Here is a 21,231-nt window from a genome sequence, read left to right as displayed (position 1 = left end):
CTCAAGGTGACCTTGACTTTGCCAAGAGAACAAACTGTTTTCAAAATTTGCTTTACTAATATCTATTGCGCACGTCATACCTTGCAAATATTGTTCTAAACTTTTTTCGTAAGGTGGCTGAAAATGGTCAGTAGTGGGAGAAAAATCGTTAGTAGCATTACTGGTAACACGCTGTATATAAAATTTAAAATTCTGTTAAAATGAAAGAATTGGAAATGAAAATTCTTTTAAAACAATAAAATCAAAATTTAAGATTCGATTAAAATTTAATTCGTATTGGCAGGTATCTCGGACCCGTTATCGACATTAAAAGGAATTCATAAATCAGTTAGATAGCTTGTGAAAAGAAAGGACGAACAATTTACATAATTGATAAGATACTTAATGAAATATTAGCTAATGAACGTGTTACGTAAAAGGAAAGGAAAAAGTAACGGGAGGAAGTCTGAATCTTCCTGACAAGGTAGATTAATTTCAGATTTATCTGCGGCAGACGGTGGTTAAGCAAAATCTGTATGTAAATCGTCGAGTAAACGAAAACAGAGAACAAGTTTAAATGAATAGAATACGACGCGTAGGAATTTCGAAATCCATAGACGCAATCTTCTGAAGGAGCACTTTTTTCTCAGCGAGAAATTATGAGCATTTCGCACGCTTTAATTAATGATATCTGTCAGAGTGTAAGAATTTCAAAGATCGCAATCTTTTCATAATTGTCTAACGCGATTATCTTTTGCAAGGTAATTTTGCAACAACGAAAACATTGTTGTACGTCCTTCGTATACGATCACTGAATTTTTAAGAATCCCAAAGACAAAAGTATATTTTACTCTCATAATAACCACAAAAAATATTTCCAATTGAAAAAGATTATTAAAAGAAAAAATATCTTAACATTGCATGTTTGAAATATTTCGTAGCTAATTAGCTACAAACTTTGTTCATTAAATAAATTTATAGCAAAAGGATTTTGTAATATATTATTTCGTGCAGCACGTTTGCAACGAAGGCAAATATTTTTCAGTAATATCCGGAACACCCTGCGTACAATGCATTTTAATTAAAAGATAAGGTACGCAAAATGTTTGTGACTGTTATTAATTAAATAGTTTTTACTTGATAAAGGTTTTTTTACTTGATATGCAATAACGCACGTTGTTGCCTGAATGCTTTTACTATTAGATCGAGTCATAAGTAACTTCCGTTTTTTTATCAGACATTTATTTCGTTCTCATTAAACAACAAAATTATATTATTTTATTATATATTCACCACTATTTTCTATAACCTTCTCCCATTTTCCTGGTAGTTTATCAATTCCTTCCTTGTAAAATGTGGTTGGTTTGGACTGGAAGAAGCTTTCAACAGCCTGCCTGACTTGCTCTTCAGAATTGAAGCTTTTTCCATTTAAAAAGTTTTGTAAGGAACAGAAAAAGTGGTAGTCTGTCGGGGCAAGATCTGAGAAGTAAGGTGGATATGGTAAAACAGACCATCCAAGCTCAAGAATTTTTTCTTGAGTTACCCTTGCTGTATGCGGTCGCGCGTTGTCGTGTAAAAGAATGACATTTCTGCGATTGACGAGTGCAGGGCGCTTTTCTAGGAGTTTCTCTTGCACTCTTTGCAATTGCTGAATGTATTTATCCGCAGTAATCGTTAAATTTGACTTCTACAACTCATGGTGACTTATACCTTCATAATCTCACCATACACACAATAAAATCTATTTAGCTGCATCGGAAGTTACTTATGACTCGACCTAATACTTACAAGGACTGTTAGGACAATATAGAGAACAATAGAATACATAATATATACAGTTTACATATTTACATAAAGGTGTCGCTTACATATATGAAATGATAAGGTAGATTCCTTCTATGAATACAATTAGCTATTACATTTACTTTCCCAACAGTGACTAATTACGTCGTAACGAAACATTAACTCGTGAAACGTTAAATCATAGAAATAGCAATGGTAGCAACATGATGTATTATTGTCGTACTTGTAACTTTCAATCACTGATATTTGATTTCGCCAACAATTTATGCTACCGAGGCATTTTTTCTAACTAATTGATTCCCCTTTGATAGCAGAGCAAGTCATAACATCGGATACCTTATCTCCCGTAAATTTCTCATCGATACGACGCAACATGATGCAATAAACGCATAATATCCCGGTTCCCGGGCCGCGTTATTTAATACGCACTTACCACAAAATTGCTTTTCCAAGGATCGACAGGCTTTCGATCGCTCGAGGTGATCCTGGGACTGTCCGTTGCTCACGTGTGTCCGCACGAGGATTCACCATTCTTTGCGATTTTTTTATGATTAGGCAAGGACGAACGATACGTGTAATTTCAAATGAACTATTCGATAATCTATATTTGATACAGTCTCCGTGACATGATCGATATGCGTGGAGAATCTTTAATGTGGTGCTTGACCGATCAGGTGTCGCAGAGGCCAGGATGGCGTTATGGGGTTGAGATGCCGAAACCAGAGAATTCAAGATTTTTAAAACTTTTAATTTCTATACTTTCAAATTTGTAGGCTTTGCAATTGTGGAATTTGTAATTTATCGAATTTCTAGATAATCGGTCTTTTAGATTTTCAATATTTGAAATTTCTGAATTTTCAAATCTTCGATATTTCAAATTTCCAAGTTTTCAACTTTACGAACTAATAATAAACTTGTAATTCTCCAAATTACCGAATTGCTAAATTTCCAGATTTCCAAATTTTCAACTGCAAATTTTCTAATTTCCAAATTTCCAAATTTCTAAATACCTAAATCTTTAAATTATCGAATTTTTAAATTTCTAGATTCATAAATTCTCGAATTCCTAAAATTCTGAAACTCCAAATGCTTGAACACCTAAACTTCCAAATTTCTAAGGTTTCAAAATTCTAAACGTACCAATTTCTAATCTTTCAAATTCTTTAATTTCTACATTTGTTAATTCCTAAATTTTTAAATAACGTGTAATAAAAATTCAAAAATTTCTAAATTCTGAAATTCATAAGTACCTAAGTTTCTAGATTTCTGTATTCTTAAATACCTAAATACCTAAGTGCCTAAGTACCTAAGTGCCTAAGTGCCTAAGTGCCTAAATACCTAAGTACCTAAGTACCTAAGTACCTAAGTACCTAAATACCAAAGTACCTAAGTACCTAAATACCTAAATACCTAAATACCTAAATACCTAAATACCCAAATACCTAAATTTCTAAATTACTCAATTCGATAACATCGGAAACAGAGGTTGTAGATACCCAACATACACGTGGCATCTGCAAATATTTCTAAACATTCCTACACTCTCCCTACCCCAAATTCTCCCCAAGACTAAAATTATATTCCACGAATATCCTAATACATGCTCCTTTTACGCAACAAGACACATTTCATAGCATCATGAAATTCTTTCAGCGATATTCTTCGGCGATATTAATCTTGACAATCGTAGAGGGACATAAACGATTAGAGTCCAATCGCTGATTTACCATTGTCCACTAAAATATCCCGACGACACGAATACCAGAGAGATTAAACATAGCCGGCGACGTTTGATTCATGACACAGGGCAGATCGAACGTTAGCATATATTAACCTTTCCCATCGCACAAACGAAGAAGAGGCATATCCGTGTGAAACGTCAGGTCCGTCAAGCGGGTCCGAGAGAAGACGACCTGTACCCGGGATTCTCACTTTCCCTTTTCGTGGGTGGAACAACACACGATCGTGAGATCATCGATCGTAACAGGAACATTCCTATTCGCGTCACTTTTGACAATGGATGAATTTTTTAGCCCGAGTGCTTCCCGCCTGTACGACCGGTTCATCGTCCCTGAACGTTCAGATTTCGTACCTTCTCGTTCATTATTCATGGGTGAAACTACAACGATTGATTTCTCGAACACGTCACCGGGGGAAGTAATTCGAAAGCAATTGATTCGACTGACGGTCGAAACTGATCAATATACGAACTCTCCGAACCGGAGTCGCATGTTAACCGTGTAATTTGTCCAAACTTTATCTAAATATTTATCAAGTATTTCCTAGCTCAGATTTATTTTGCAGGTTTTATGTTGACACTTAAGTTGTAGGGTTGCAAGGTGGAATAGAACGGAATTAGGGATTCAGAATTGTTTGCATTTGAGAATCAGTTTGATTTCGAGTTTCCAGGTGCGGCTTTACGTTAAGAGTTGACTTGTAGGATTGCAAGGTGGAATTAAACGGAATTAGGGGTTTAGAATTTTTAGCGTTTAAGAATTTGATTTCAACTTTTGACGATATCGGGGTTTTAGAATTCTGAGACATTGGGATTTTGAATTTTCATAAAAATCAAAAATTCCAAATTTCAAAGATTAAAAATTTCTAAATTCTAAAATTCTAATGTTTGAAGTCTCAGGAAATTCTAAGTACCCAATTTCCAAAATTCCAAAGTAAACCCCATAATTTTAAATGAATATTGCAAAATTCAAATCATATAAAATGTCCCAAACTTTCCTAAACTCTCATAATTTAATATTCCCCAAATGTGTGCCAAAATGTACTTCTGACGTTCTTTGTACGCGTACCATTGTATCCACAATGGCATAAATCGCAAAGCACATGTTCTACGATGCACCATTAATTAAATTCAGTAGGTTTGTTGACGGGGATTGAGTACGCTAAAGTAGCGTTTCAATTATCTTTCACGATACAGACTATCATCAATCATGAATTTGCGATTACAAACTGGGTATCATAAGTTACGCGGTAATGTAAGAAATAAAAAGCAGCACGTTAATCACGCTTTAAAATAGTACTTTCGTGCATGAAGTTGCATATAAGTAATTGCCATGTATTATACTATATGGTTAATGTACTAATAATCAATATATCCAGTCATAATTAACAACGCAATTTATATGTTGCGAGATAAAAAACGATAGAAAATGCAGTATATCTTTCGGACATAATGTACGCGCTACACGCAATCAGTCCATTGTAGTTATTGCAATAACCTAAACCGCATTGCAAAGTAATCAAATTCCCGCCGGAATGTTCGGTATTTCGAGCTTGCTTCATGTAACTAATGAAAAGTTCCTCGATGCAGCCATAATTCTTTTTTTAAACATTTTAATTTGTGAAATTCCACGATTTCGTTAAATGAAGTCTTTTATTATTTCAAAATATCGTGCATTTTTACGTTATTCGCAATTTCGAACATGGAATGTATGTATATTGTAACGATGAAACGTACGTGAATTTTTTAGGAATATGAAATTTTATATTTGTAGATTCTTGTATTCTCAATTTCGATGCTCCGTGTTTTCTAATAGGTTGTACTTATTTCCGTGGATCTCTCCATCCTTGGATCCCTTTAATGTTAAGATTTCTACAGTCTTTAGTTTCTTTAATCTTCAATCTTTAATCTTTAATATCCACATATCCCTATATCTACATATCCTTATATCCACATATCCCTATGTCCGTATATCCCTACATCCACATATCCCTATATCCCTACATTCCTATACCCTTGTACCCCTACATCTCATATCCCTATATCCCTATACACCTATATCCCTACACCTCTATATCCCTACACCCCTATATCCCTACACCCCTATATCCCTACGCCCCTATATACCTACACCCCTATATTCCTACACCCCTATATCCCTATATGTCTATATCTCCATAGGCATCATTCTCCTTGTAAAATGTAAAAAATAATTTTTTGAATGTAGCCTAGTACGTATTACAGTAAAATATTGTCAAGCAATTATGTTTACGTTGAAATTCCGTGTTTAGATATTGTCAGGTTGTGTAAAATGGTTTTTCTATCAAATCCTCAAGTTACATTGCAATCTTCAATTTTTCTTTTTCCTGCAACAGGTGCTTGTCAACCGCTCAATAATTCTTTCACCATATTAACAAGCAATTATATAACATGATCACAAGATGAAGCCATAATACGTGAACGTATCGAGACATTATTCATTGATAATTTACATGTTAATCGCATCGACGTCCGATAGTTTTACCAGAATTGCGATAAAAGTGCTTCGTCGTAAACTTACAAGAAGTTCATTAAAACTCGAAAGAAGTTCGACGACGAGCATGAAGTAATAAACTTGATAATTTCAGAAGACATGACTTTGGTGAACTGTGTGCGACGCATGCTTGAAATGTCACTAATAAGTTTAAAGGACTAAAACTGTATATTATGCAAAGAGCCATATTTTTACCTCCGCTGTAAAATCGAACGTCAGGAATGATGTTGATATATGATTAATAGACTTGGTGATTTTCGACTTTGCTCCGATTTCATTGATCAAAGAAACAAGATTAACACAAGGTTTTTTTAGGAATTTTTTTAGGAAAATTACAAAAACCGTCAGCATTTTTATTTTATCTCTTGTACTAACTTTTATCCATTCAACGAGGTAAATATATTATATATTGAAGTCTATTCTCTTCAAAAGCTTTGAAATATTGAAATTTGCTACGTGGTATACCTATCTCTACGGATGTGCGTCAATTTGACGCGATCGTAATGTAAATAAAATTTTTAGTAATTAGTTTTACCCATACAAAAATTACAACAATAATAAATATAAATGTAACGACAATACCTTATAAGCGACGGACTTCGTTATTCCGGAGTCGCACGCGGCCAGCTCAGCCGGTATGCCGGGTTCGGACCCGGTGTCGCGGCACAAATCGCAGTTCGCAGGGTAGAGGGAACTAATGAGTGTAGAATATTGAAGCAATGTACTAAAATATTATTGAAGTGGTTATTTTCCTTTAAATATATGTATTCATGCGTCAATTTGACGCGTGTTCGTAGAGATAGATATATAAGAAATGTCCGTAAACCTAGTATTAAAGCAGTAAATAAATTGTTTATCTATATAGATTTAGTCTAATAAAAGTGAAATATTTTAAAGTTGTAACGATTTTGAAGAAAATGACTACCGCATACTTAAAGAATTGATAATAAATTCTTGTTATATGACCTTCTCAGGGATATTCACGCATGGTAATAAAGATCCCTCATTATTGCATATTAACTCATTGGGACTTTGAAAAATTACCACCTCGTAATATCAAAGAGAAAAACCTTCTCTGTATATTGTCGATTTCAAGAGTATTTAACATTCTTAACTAAAAAATTAGTAATTCCTTTCTCTTCAAAATTTTATATTAGAAATCAAATGAAATAAATGAAGTTGCATATAGCTCTATTTAGTAATAAAATAAAGTTGCAAATAGTATGTTTAATGGCATTTAAAAGAATTCAAAGGGATCTTTTTCTAATTCCACTTAATAACAGTGATATAAATATTTACTATAATTCTCTACAATTTCAAGGAAATTTTGTTTACAATTCTCAAGAATAAAATATAAAAAATTACAAGTTTTTATTTCTATACATATCTAGTAATTTATATCAATTTTAACTTATTTATTCTATTGTTAAATATCAGTAGGTAAAATTTTGTATCCACTGTAGGTTAATATTACTTTAAGTGCTAACTTGAACATTACTCTAAGTGCTAAGTTGGATATTACTCTATATAAAAAGAATCTATTTCTTTAAATAGTCTATTTAATATAGTCTGTTTAATAAACAATTTACCTTTAAAAATGCACAACCGAAAGAATTATTGGATCTTGACACACATTTGTCAAACATTTTATTACGAATTGGTCGAATGATGCAATATTCCCCTAGATGGATTACTTGACCTTTGATTTTTAATTATTCCACACAGTGATGCGAAGAAGGACAGTTTTCGCGTAATAGTACGAGAAAGACCTCGCGGTAGAATGACTTTTATGGGCCCCCTGACACCAAAAGATTAAAAGCCATCGTCAAACTCGGTGTACAACAAAAAACTATACAACCTGCACTAACATGGAATTGATTGATTAATGAGAATAGACGAGTCACGATTATTCTAACTCGAGGATTTATTTCCTATTTTAGTAGTGTCACGTCGTATATTAAATGACCGATTTCGAAACGTCTGTAAAACGTCATTCGCTGACATAAATGAACGTTAAAATAACACTGCATCTATATCACATTAAAGACTGAAGTTTAACGAAAGTTATTGCATTTGATACCTTTGTCACAAAATAATAGATTCTCGGTTGCAAACATTGATCGATTGTAACGCTTTTAAGAGCTAACAAAAATTGATGATGTGCCAATTACTGTTTTTAGTTTGAAACTCAAAGTTTGTTGAAAATGTTTGTACGAACCTTTTAACAAACTTTAAGCATTAAATTGATACACAGTATGTCGGAAAAGTAACGGAACTTTTTAAATTTAAGGATAAAGTACTAGCGCCATCTATTAAAACAATATGTTATCTAAAAACAGTATACCTCCCCTACAAAACAACAATCATTATTGGAATCGAGCAACGAACTGTAAACTTATAGCGTTTAACGCGACAGAACCTTTCGTCACCGTGTCACAAAATCACGGTCAAGCGCAACAAATTACTCGCGTTGAATATTGTGAGCATCTTATCAAAACAGCCAGACGAAACTGTACATTCCTGGAATCAATTGTAACTAGTGATGAGACTTGATGCTTCAAGTATGAACCTCAAACAAAGCGCCAAAGTGCTACGCGGAAATCTCCAGGCTTTCCAAAATCAAAACGATTGCGATTCCAGAAGTCCCGAGAGAAGACAATGATAATTTGCTTTTACGATTCTAAAGGAATTATACTTCGGGAATTCGTTCCACAGGGACAAAATGTTAATGGCGAATATTATCTGGGTGTTATGGAACACTTGTGGAAGAGGATCGTTCGTGTGAGACCCGAATATCGAGCGCCGGGAAGTTTCTGTTGCATGATAATGCACTATGTCACAGAACTGTCACTGTTCGTGAATTTTTGGCCAATGTTTTTTTATATCATCAAGCTTTATTAGAATTTAATAAGTTGCACTAATTCCAAACACCAAAAAAGTTCAATAAAATTATGTGACAAATATAAGATATTAAATACAGGCAAAAAATTAGGAAAACTTGAGAAATTTTGTAATCAAATTATTGTGACTATACGAGCCCGTCGATAAAGTTTCTACCAGACGGTAAAACACCAGATAACTTTCAAATTTTATTGGTATTCGACTTTCACCGAAACGTAATTGATTCTTGATCAAAGAAAGCTAAGCCTAAATAATGTAAATGTCTCGTGAATATTTCATGTATTTTAAATTCGAAGCAACCGTGGTTCTCTGTAATTTCAGTTGAATTGATACGCAATTTTCGATTCGATACGCGTTGCTTTGTTCATAAAAATATTGCACTTTTAGGATGAAACATAGTTGCATAAATATTATAAGACACGGATTAAGCGATTGAGCTGACATTTAAAATTATGTGTCACGTTGTTGGATAATTTCTACTAAACTTTTAAAAGGTGAACAACATTAATTCAGCTAGGGACAGTAACGCAAACGACAAGTCCGGATAGCATTTTCGATACTTTACTATGTAATGAGCTCTTTCGATCTAAACTGAGTGGTGTTTAGATAGTTAAAGCCACTTTACGATTTGAATAAGAAGTAGATAAAATTTCAATATGTCTAACTTTTTCAATTTTCAAATTCCATTTGTTCCTCTTCGTTTCCAAGCGCCCTATATTTTTATACTTTTAACCCTTTGTATTCGTATACCACACTGCAGGAGACAACACCAAATATCTTTGAAAATAAATCGACTACAAAGAGTTAAACTCCCAAAGAAATAAATTTCAAAGTTTTCAAACGACTAAATCCTCGAGGTACAAAATTTTTTAATATAAAAGTCTGGATATATGAAAAGCTTAAAGTTAAAACATTAGTAAAGTTAAACACCTAAAATTTTTACAATACAATATCTTTCATATTCAAGCTTATCAAATATTGAAGATAGAAAATCTGGCAGCTGCAAATTCTTTAATTTCGACATTGGAAAATTAAAAAATTGAACAATTGAACAATAAAAAAATTGAAACATTGAGACATTAAAAAATTGTAAAAGTGGAAAATTTTATCATTTGAAAATTTGAAAATTGGAAAAGTGGGAAATTGGAAAATTTGATCATTTGAAAATTTCAAAATTGGGAAATTGGAAATTTGAAAAATTGAAAAATTAAAAAATTGAACAATTGAACAATAAAAAAATTGAAACATTGAGACATTAAAAAATCGTAAAAGTGGAAAATTGGAAAATTTTATCATTTGAAAATTTCAAAATTGGAAAAGTGGGAAATTGGAAAATTTGATCATTTGAAAATTTCAAAATTGGGAAATTGGAAATTTGAAAAATTGAAAAATTGAAAAATTGAGAAATTGAGAAATTAGGAAATTGGAAAAATTGGAAATTCGAAAATTTGAAAGTTGAAATCTGATTTCAATCTGAAAGTTGAAATGTAAACCAATGTTACAATGAAAATTTGAAACAACCTTAGCCATTAATGCCTACTAATGAATGCAACTTCAATCACCGCTAATTACCTAGATAATTAACTGACAGTTTATTTGTAATAGGTGATTGCCACATCGCTGTTGCAATGCACTCAGCAGCAAGGAAGCAGGCAGAACAGAGAAGTGGTACTGAACATCAGTGATGATCAAAAAACTCAATACTTGAACCAAGACTTCTACTCAAGTAAGTATCCACCATCACTATCGCAATGAAACGAGTATTCCGGTTTGCGAGTAAACACAATACAATAGCTATGAAAGGGTTAACATAATTTAAAGAATGTCGAAAATTTGTTTACCAGATGCATATAATTATGGTTACGAAATCAGCCCGAGTGGACAGTTTCATCACGAAGTACGTGGGCCAGATGACATAACATATGGATGCTACGGGTACATAGATCCATATGGAAAATTGAAAACAACGTTCTACATAAGTGACGGGTGGGGATACCGTGTGGTACAACCCGGCAATGCAGTTGAATTATTCCATCACGAGCATGAACATCATCACGATGATTCGAATCATGAAGACCATGGCGATCATGATCATCACGATCATCATGGTGTAATTACGGAATGGAGGGACTTGTTTTTCCCTGAAATTTGCAGACACTTTGATGGCACAGGTAGCGGTCCAGTTAAACCGCCTGGAGGTAAGTAAAATATACGTATTCAAAGCAAACATCAAATTAACATGTTAATTGTCAACACATGAAATATGCATACAGGTCCGGGCACGGATGGTTCAAGCATTGGAGCAACACCGGTACGACCAGGACAACCTCAATATCCACAACCACCAGATTATCCTGCACAACCCGGTTAGTATTTAATGAAGGAAATAACAGGTTCGTTAAGATGGATTAAAAAATAAACCTTTCACGTATACAATTAAACAATATGTATATCGCGATCCAGTAAAAGGTCAAAACCGTCTAATAAGGCTTTTCTTCTAATAAGGAATAAAAGATGTTACTCATATAACAAGAGGGTATAACACACAAAGCAAATAAAATGAATACGAGGTGTGACACAAAAGTAACGAGACTAGTCCAATAAATCATTGTACCAGCAGAATCAGTTTTCCGTGACATTATCACCTTCAAAGTAGTCCCCTTCAGCATTCGCACACTTTTGCATTTGGTGCTGCCATTGCTGGTAACAATTCTGGAACGAGGTTTTTGGAAGTCCCTTTAGGAGATTCTCCATTTCTGCCTGAACCTCTTTAACTGAGGTGAAATGGGTTCCCATTAAGCAAAATTTAACTTTAGGAAATAAAGAAAAGTCTCATGGAGACAAATCAGGTGAATAAGGAGGATGCCCCATCACAGTAATATTTTTACTGGTCAGAAACTACTTGGCAGACTGTGCCGTGTGAGCGGATGCATTGTCCTGGTGCAACCACCATCCATCGCTTCATAACTGTGGCCTTTCTTTCCAAATTTTTTCACTAAATCTTTTTAGGACTTTAATGTAATAGTGTTGGTTAACAGTCTGACCACTGGGAAACCACTCAATCATTACAATTCCATTAATGTGGAATTTTGATTTTGACATGCGTGCTTTTTTGGGTTTTGGGGATCTTGGAGACTTCTACTCCATTGACTGGCGCTTACATTCTGGGTCATAGGTAAAAATCCAAGTCTCATCACATGTTACAAAAGATTTCAACAAATTTTACAAAAAACTTGATGTTTATATGCTGTTCGATTTTTACGTTAGACATTTTTCCGGCAGAATGCAGTAGCACGTGTTTACTAAATAACGTAATACTTCCAAATGGTATGACCGATTCAATCGAAATTGGCAACATGGATAGAGGAGGTATGAAGGATGATGCCACAAAAAACAATTGCTGCCAATTCCATTATTTTTTCAAGCTACAGACCTAGTCTCGTTACTTTTGTGTCACACCTCGTATGTCAATTGAATAGTACAGACTTGGCGAAGAAAGACTTGGAAACTATACCGACTGATGTTCAATTTCTAGGATATCCAGGATATCCAGGAACGCCTGGAATACCGGGAACACCAGGCACACCTGGAGCACCAGCCAAACCGGGAACACCACCGCAACCGGCATATCCTGGCACACCTGGAACACCAGGAATACCGGGTATACCAGGAACACCAGGTACGCCAGGCACATCACCACAACCTGGATACCCAGGAACACCCGGAACACCTGGACACCCTGGAACACCTGGAACACCAGGGACACCAGGAAATCCACCACAACCTGGGCATCCTGGAACACCTGGAATTCCGGGAATACCTGGAACACCAGGAACGCCACCACAGCCCGGACATCCTGGAACACCGGGACATCCAGGTACGCCAGGAACACCAGGCACTCCAGGAACGCCAGGATTCCCACCAACACCGGGACATCCAGGTACACCCGGAACATCAGGCACACCAGGAATTCCAGGATTTCCACCGAAACCTGGACGTCCAGGAACACCAGGACATCCAGGTACGCCAGGCACACCAGGCACACCAGAAACGCCAGGAATTCCGCCAAGACCTGGACACCCTGGTACACCCGGCACCCCAGGAACACCAGGAACGCCAGGATTCCCACCAACACCTGGACATCCAGGTACACCCGGAACCCCAGGAACACCAGGAACGCCAGGATTCCCACCAACACCTGGACATCCAGGTACACCCGGAACTCCAGGCACACCAGGAACGCCAGGACTCCCACCAACACCAGGACATCCAGGTACGCCAGGCACTCCAGGCACACCAGGCGTACCGGGAACGCCAGGAATTCCACCGAGACCTGGACACCCTGGTACACCCGGCACCCCAGGAACACCAGGAACGCCAGGATTCCCACCAACACCAGGACACCCAGGTACGCCAGGCACACCAGGCACACCAGGCACACCAGGAAGGCCAGGAATTCCACCGAGACCTGGACACCCTGGTACACCCGGAACCCCAGGTACACCAGGAACGCCAGGATTCCCACCAACACCTGGACATCCTGGTACACCCGGAACTCCAGGCACACCAGGAACGCCAGGAATTCCACCAACACCAGGACACCCAGGTACGCCAGGCACACCAGGCACACCAGGCGCACCAGGAACGTCAGGAATTCCACCGAGACCTGGACACCCCGGTACACCCGGAACCCCAGGAACACCAGGCACGCCAGGATTCCCACCAACGCCTGGACAACCCGGTACACCCGGAACCCCAGGAACACCAGGAACGCCAGGATTCCCACCAACACCTGGACATCCAGGTACACCCGGAACTCCAGGCACACCAGGAACGCCAGGACTCCCACCAACACCAGGACATCCAGGTGCGTCAGGCACTCCAGGCACACCAGGCGCACCGGGAACGCCCGGAATTCCACCGAGACCTGGACACCCTGGTACGCCAGGCACACCAGGCACACCAGGAACGCCAGGAATTCCATCGAGACCTGGACACCCTGGTACACCCGGATCTCCAGGATTTCCACCGAAACCTGGGCACCCTGGTACACCCGGAACCCCAGGTACACCAGGAACGCCAGGATTTCCACTAACACCTGGACATCCTGGTACACCCGGAACTCCAGGCACACCAGGAACACCAGGAATTCCATCGAGACCTGGACACCCTGGTACACCAGGCATTCCAGGAACTCCAGGTTACCCTCCGACACCTGGGCACCCTGGTACACCACCACAGCCAGGACATCCTGGGACACCAGGACATCCAGGTACGCCAGGCACACCAGGCACACCGGGAACTCCAGGTTTCCCACCGACACCTGGACACCCTGGTACACCAGGCATTCCAGGAACTCCAAGTTACCCTCCGACACCTGGGCACCCTGGTACACCACCACAGCCAGGACATCCTGGAACACCGGGACATCCAGGTACGCCAGGCACACCAGGCACACCGGGAACTCCAGGTTTCCCACCGACACCTGGACACCCTGGTACACCAGGCATTCCAGGAACTCCAGGTTACCCTCCGACACCTGGGCACCCTGGTACACCACCACAGCCAGGACATCCTGGGACACCGGGACATCCAGGTACGCCAGGCACACCAGGCACACCGGGAACTCCAGGTTTCCCACCGACACCTGGACACCCTGGTACACCAGGCATTCCAGGAACTCCAGGTTACCCTCCGACACCTGGGCACCCTGGTACACCACCACAGCCAGGACATCCTGGAACTCCGGGTCATCCAGGTACGCCAGGCACACCAGGAACGCCAGGAACTCCAGGATTTCCACCGAAACCGGGACATCCAGGAACACCGGGACATCCAGGTACACCGGGAACTCCAGGTTTTCCACCACAACCTGGACACCCAGGAACACCAGGAAGACCACCACAGCCAGGTCATCCTGGAATTCCAGGCACACCGGGCACGCCGGGAACGCCACCGCAACCAGGACATCCAGGAACACCAGGAATCCCACCACAACCCGGACATCCTGGAACACCGCCACAACCTGGTCATCCCGGAATACCTGGAACTCCAGGATACCCCGGATATCCTGGAACACCGGGAGCACCGGGAACGCCACCACAACCCGGACATCCAGGAACTCCAGATACCCCAGGAATTCCACCAAGGCCTGGGTACCCTGGTTTTCCTGGAACGCCGGGTACGCCAGGCACACCTGGTATACCCGGTACCCCTGGAATCCCACCACGACCTGGACATCCAGGAATGCCTGGCACTCCAGGTACACCCGGTACACCTGGCACACCGGGTATACCAGGTACCCCTGGAATTCCGCCACGACCAGTACATCCTGGAATCCCAGGAACACCTGGAACTCCTGGCATTCCAGGCACCCCAGGTACACCAGGAATACCGCCACGACCCGGTCATCCCGGAAAACCAGGAAAACCCCCACACCCTGCACACCCCGGAATACCTGGAACACCTGGCATACCGGGCACACCGGGAACTCCTGGATTTCCACCACAACCGGGCCATCCCGGAATACCAGGTAGTCCAGGATACCCTGGATATCCTGGGACACCGGGTACACCCGGAGCGCCACCGCAACCCGGTCATCCTGGAACACCGGGAACGCCACCGTATCCCGGACACCCTGGTACACCAGGCGTACCACCACAACCTGGATATCCAGGAACATCACCACAACCCGGACATCCTGGAATACCTGGAACTCCAGGCACTCCAGGAATACCAGGTACACCAGGAACACCACCGCAACCTGGACATCCTGGTACACCAGGAATTCCAGGACACCCTGGATATCCCGGTTATCCTGGTGCACCAGGAGCACCGCCTCAACCCGGATTTCCTGGCACTGACGGCATACCTGGAACACCTGGGCATCCCGGAGCACCATCACAACCTGGATATCCTGGCCATCCTGCATACCCTGGAAGTCCCGAAGGTCCTGGTACCCCTGGAACGCCATCACAACCTGGATACCCTGGATACCCCGGTTACCCTGGCACACCTGGTACTCCTGGTGTACCTGGAAAGCCTGGAAGACCCGGCAAGCCTGGTAAACCTGGCAAACCCGGCAAACCTGGCCATCCTGGTACTGTGCATCCGACTCCTCCGTACCCGGGTGAAGGTAGTACGGAAACGGTCCCTGGAAGTCCTTCATATCCCCCTTATCCTGGTTCCCCTGCTGAGCCAGTAACTCCGTCCTATCCGCCGTACCCCGGACATCCTGGTCCTGTTGGACCACCTGCTTCTCCCGGAACGCCTGGCATACCCGGACACCCAGGTAGACCAGGAAAGCCTGGTAAACCTGGCCACCCATCCCATCCAGAATATCCTGGTAGTCCTGGAATACCTGGCACACCTGGATATCCTGGAAGTCCCGGTGTACCTGGTTCCCCCGGAATTCCTGGAAAACCTGGAAAACCCGGTAAACCTGGAAAGCCTGGAACACCACCTGTTCCATCGCATCCTGGCCATCCTGGATTTCCTGGTCATCCTGGAACTCCAGGTACTCCTGGAACTCCTCCCACACCGCCCCACCCTGGTACTCCGGGTACACCAGGCATTCCCGGTATACCTGGAACACCAGGCACACCAGGAACGCCGCCAATTCCACCATACCCTGGTACCCCCGGTACCCCTGGTATACCAGGGCATCCTGGCACACCTGGCACTCCTGGAACTCCGCCAGTACCTCCATATCCGGGCACTCCAGGGCATCCTGGAATTCCTGGTCATCCTGGAACACCAGGTACTCCTGGAACTCCCCCCATACCGCCCCCTCCTGGTACGCCAGGCACACCCGGCATTCCCGGTATACCTGGAACACCAGGCACACCCGGAACGCCGCCAATTCCACCATACCCTGGTACCCCAGGCACTCCTGGCACCCCCGGACATCCCGGAACCCCTGGAATTCCTGGAACGCCGCCGATACCCCCATATCCTGGCACTCCTGGTCATCCGGGAACTCCAGGTACTCCTGGAACTCCACCAATTCCACCATATCCTGGTACCCCAGGCACTCCTGGCACCCCCGGACATCCCGGAACTCCTGGAATTCCTGGAACGCCGCCGATACCCCCATATCCTGGCACTCCTGGTCATCCGGGAACTCCAGGTACTCCTGGAACTCCACCAATTCCACCATATCCTGGTACCCCAGGCACTCCTGGCACCCCCGGACATCCCGGAACCCCTGGAATTCCTGGAACGCCGCCGATACCCCCATATCCTGGCACTCCTGGAACTCCTGGTTACCCTGGAACCCCCGGTACTCCTGGAACTCCTGGTCACCCTGGAACCCCAGGTACTCCTGGAACTCCGCCGATACCGCCTCGCCCTGGTACTCCGGGCACACCAGGCATTCCCGGTATACCTGGAACACCAGGTACCCCCGGAACGCCGCCAATACCGCCATATCCTGGTGCCCCAGGAACTCCCGGACATCCTGGAACACCTGGTATTCCCGGACGTCCAGGCATTCCTCCTACTCCACCACATCCAGGAACTCCTGGTCAACCAGGTAAACCTGGTCATCCTGGTACTCCAGGCTATCCGGGTTTCCCTGGAACGTCACAACCAGGTATGTAGTTTCATTAAATTCTTCATTTATATACCAACAAACAGTATTATAATACCATATGCTGTGACTAAAAATAAGATAAGAGTTCATGGTCATTTAGTAAGCTGTAATGATTTTAGGTCATCCTCCGTATCCAGGATATCCACCGTACCCTGAAGGTCCAATAGGAGGTGTTGGTCCCGATGGTCCCAACGGTCCATGGCCGAATGGCCCAGATGGTCCCGCAGGTCCAGGAGGTCCTGAAGGACCTGGAGGTCCCGGAGGTCCTGTTGGTGGTGTCGGAGGGGTTGGAGGTGTAGGCGGCGATGGAGGCGTTGGACCTGATGGGCCAGACGGTCCGTGGCCAACTGGGTCTCCTGGTCCTGACGGACCATGGCCAGGCGATCCAGATTATGTCCCTGGAGTAAAGCCTACATCTCGACCTCGACATGAAGGGCCTGTCAAAGTAGAATACCCTCTAAAATATTACGAACCTACTACACCAGCTACCGAACACTTCGACCAACCATTTTACGGAAGCTACGGCCAAAAGCAAACAGATCGACTAACTTCACACTCCAAAATTGCGTCAGAATTTACCAAGAACGAATCGTTGGATGAGACTTACGAGAAGAACGTCGAGCCCACAGCTCCAGTGTATCCAACTAAAATAAGCAGCCCGTTCGGTGTGAAGGATACGCGATTCCAAGATCAATACAGAAAATTCGGTTACCATTCGGGTCAAGTAAATCAAAACGCGGACGAAGTTAACTCCTTGTTGGAAACGCAGCGGAAGGAGGCCCAGAAGTATTCCGGTCAAGAGAACAAAAGCAACGTCGACGGTGTGAAGAAAGTCTTTCCCGCGGAAAAACCTCAAGGCCCCTACAACGCGAAATACTTCGGTCAAGAGAAATACCAGGAAACTTCCCGTGAGGATCGCAAGTACACTCAACAGGTTACTAAAGTGAGTCAACCTATTCGATATAATCCGATCGTTCAGGTAGAGACAAACAAGTCCACATATGAAGGCACCGGTGGTCATCCAAATGTAAAGTATCAATCATCAAATGGGGGCAATGCGGCACTGATTAAACAGGTAAACGAATTATCCGAGCCGATTGAGCAAAATCCCGGGTTCGGTGCAATAGGAGTTCATCCTCCGACCAATGCAAAGCCCTATCAGCAATCAGTAGGGCCAGACCCGCAAACCTGTCCTTGTTACCTTCTCGATACAGCCAATGGTACTATGAGCACCACAAGCACGACATCCATTCCCCTCATTGGTCAGCTTGGCTTTATTCCCGTGGTATTCGTACCATACTGTCCGGGCGTTGACGAAACGGACAGTCAAAACATGAAAGACATGTTCCCCTCCGCAATGCCTATACCGTACGCGTGCGACGCATGCAATTCGCAAAGCGGAAAGCTCGAAATGAAGCTTCTTAGCCTGAATCAGCTTGGCAGCGTAGAGACTTTGAAGGAGGCGTTGCGGCAAGCGAAACTTGGATTTTTGAATGTTTCAGTTCGGGATCGAACCGACAGGCGAAGATCGAAGAGTCGGAACGTCAAGTGAAGAGTGCGATTGTAATACGCGGACTTCAGGTCGACCCACAAAAATTTCTCGACCACGCGGAAACGCGTAAACGCGAGAACATGCCCGTCCATTAGCTGCTGGACAGCTGACGGATGGCCACACGCGATCCAAAAGTAAGAACACTTTGGGGATAATCATAATCTATGTATCGGTGTAAAATGTTAAAAATTTTAGAGATGGGTAGCAAGGTGTTGGATGGGCAGTTAACACTGTGAACGGTTAGGTTCACGCCACATAGGTGGCGAGTTCAAAGGAGGAATCAGAAACGAGAAGGTTAATTCTCACTTTACAGCTTCATGAGATACCACAGCTTTCTACCTTATAGCGTTTGTACCCGCCATCTAAAGTAGTGATTAACTGCTTGTTCAAGACTTTGATGGTACTAGGGTGTATACGAGGTGCGATCATTAAGTTCCGGGACTGGTCCTGTATATGCAGATAAAGTCACCTGTTTCAAATTTGGCTACTATCCCCTTCAAAGTACACCCCTTGGGCAGCTATGTACCGACCCCAGTGCCTCTGCCATTTTTGGAAAGCTTCCTAGAAGTCCTTTTGTCGAAGCGTGTCGAGCACCTGCTGCGATTCGCGTTGAATCTCGTCCACCGTGTCAAATCACCGCCCCCTGAGCTTTAATTTGATTTTGGGAAACAAAAAGAAATCACAGGGTTCCAAATATGGTGAATACGGAGGGTGAGGAAGGACGACCATGTTCCATTTTTTTTTTGTCCCATTGTTCCAATTTAGAGTCCATCGTGATTTCGCAAAAGAGAGCGTGCGTATGCTACCATAAACTTGTATAACACAGAATTCAATGAAGATATCGCTTCCAAACTTCGTGTCATATGTCTCGAAGATTGTTATTCGTATGTCCTGCGAGCACAAGTCAATCGTGTGAACCGTTTGGTCACAGCAGACACAATCCCGGAACTTAATGATCGCACCTCGTATAATAACCAAGATCTCCCAAATTAAAATTTAGAAACTGATATTGTTCATCACTGATTTACAGTTTGAATTGAAAAAAGTTTTTAGCCATTTCAAAAATTGTGAAACCCACTTGTGCTCCAATGTCAGAAAATAGTAAGATGCCAACTTACAAGCCTTGTATCTTCTGCTTCTTCCGTTTTCAAAATGACTCTTGTTACGAAGAACTCTGATTACAGTAAATTTGAACTGGTAAACCTAAACATAGTCGAAATCGGAGCCGCTTAACGAGCATTTTCATACTCATGTGTGGGTTATGGTTATCCTAGGGTATTATAGTACGGCAATCAGTATAACAATCCTTGTGCGTTCGTTTTCAGTGCTTTAATTGTGTTAAGTGTTGACGATACTTTTTATCGTTATCAACTTTTCTTCAAAAATTTTTTAAACTAAACATATTAGATGCACAAGGATGAATTATACTTTTTGGGAATTTTTCTTCATCTCGCCAGGTCACTTTTAAAGGCTACATTTGTATACGTACCACGATGTGTTTGGAGGTATTTTTTAACTATGGCTGCTATAAGCAGGAATTCGTCTCATCATCAACTATTTAATTTCAAGAATACTGTTTCGTCTCACTCGATGTTGATCACGTATAAAAATAAGAATCACTTTTCATGATTACACTTAATACATTGAATGTAAAATATGTAAACATCGTGCGAAATGAAAATCGTCCATTGCGTTATCTGGTTTAATGTATGCTTGAGATTAAATATCGATCATACAAGTGCTAATACATATTTTTATAATCCTTATTGAGCACGTACAGAATAACCGATCGAATTTTTGACATACGTTTCTTTCTCAAAAGTCGTTATCGAAATCATCATAGCTAACTGTACATGCTCGATACGTGTTTTAACAAAATAATTATATTTTTTATGTTGGATATAAGGTACGTACTATCTTATTCGTTAGCATAGAATTCGACGAATTTTCACTAAATTATACATAATTGTATATATTATATATTAATATTGCGTTCATCCGATGTTCCTTTACGAATATGAATCATGTATTTTTATTAAATAAAACTAATCATTAAACATCTGAATCATTCACATCACAAATATTTTTACCTTAACTTTCTCATAATGTTTCATAAATAAAATTCTGTCCTAGAC

At 41.6% G+C, this 21,231-nt stretch overlaps 1 protein-coding gene across 4 annotated transcripts in view; it reads left to right on the top strand.

Annotated features, from left to right (window-relative positions):
* The window catches only part of LOC100881701 (uncharacterized), a 32,102-nt gene extending 11,016 nt beyond the window's left edge, over positions 1-21,086 (top strand). The window contains exons 2-7 of one of the 4 annotated variants that reach the window (XM_076534628.1): positions 10,557-10,677; positions 10,796-11,149; positions 11,225-11,317; positions 12,487-17,544; positions 17,664-18,487; positions 19,047-21,086. In XM_076534628.1, coding sequence (XP_076390743.1) covers positions 10,557-10,677; positions 10,796-11,149; positions 11,225-11,317; positions 12,487-17,544; positions 17,664-18,487; positions 19,047-19,166 — 6,570 coding nt within the window. In that variant the 3' untranslated portion in view covers positions 19,167-21,086. Of the gene's footprint in view, positions 1-10,556; positions 10,678-10,795; positions 11,150-11,224; positions 11,318-12,486; positions 17,545-17,663 lie in introns of all 4 variants that reach the window. The other 3 variants (XM_076534615.1, XM_076534620.1, XM_076534606.1) reach the window with 3 other exon arrangements.
* Positions 21,087-21,231: the final 145 nt, after the last annotated feature.

This window comes from Megachile rotundata, chromosome 1 (genome assembly GCF_050947335.1).
Source record: "Megachile rotundata isolate GNS110a chromosome 1, iyMegRotu1, whole genome shotgun sequence".
NCBI lineage: Eukaryota > Metazoa > Arthropoda > Insecta > Hymenoptera > Megachilidae > Megachile > Megachile rotundata.
The sequence above is the reverse complement of the archived record's forward strand: the minus strand, read 5'-3'. Positions and strand labels throughout refer to the sequence as shown.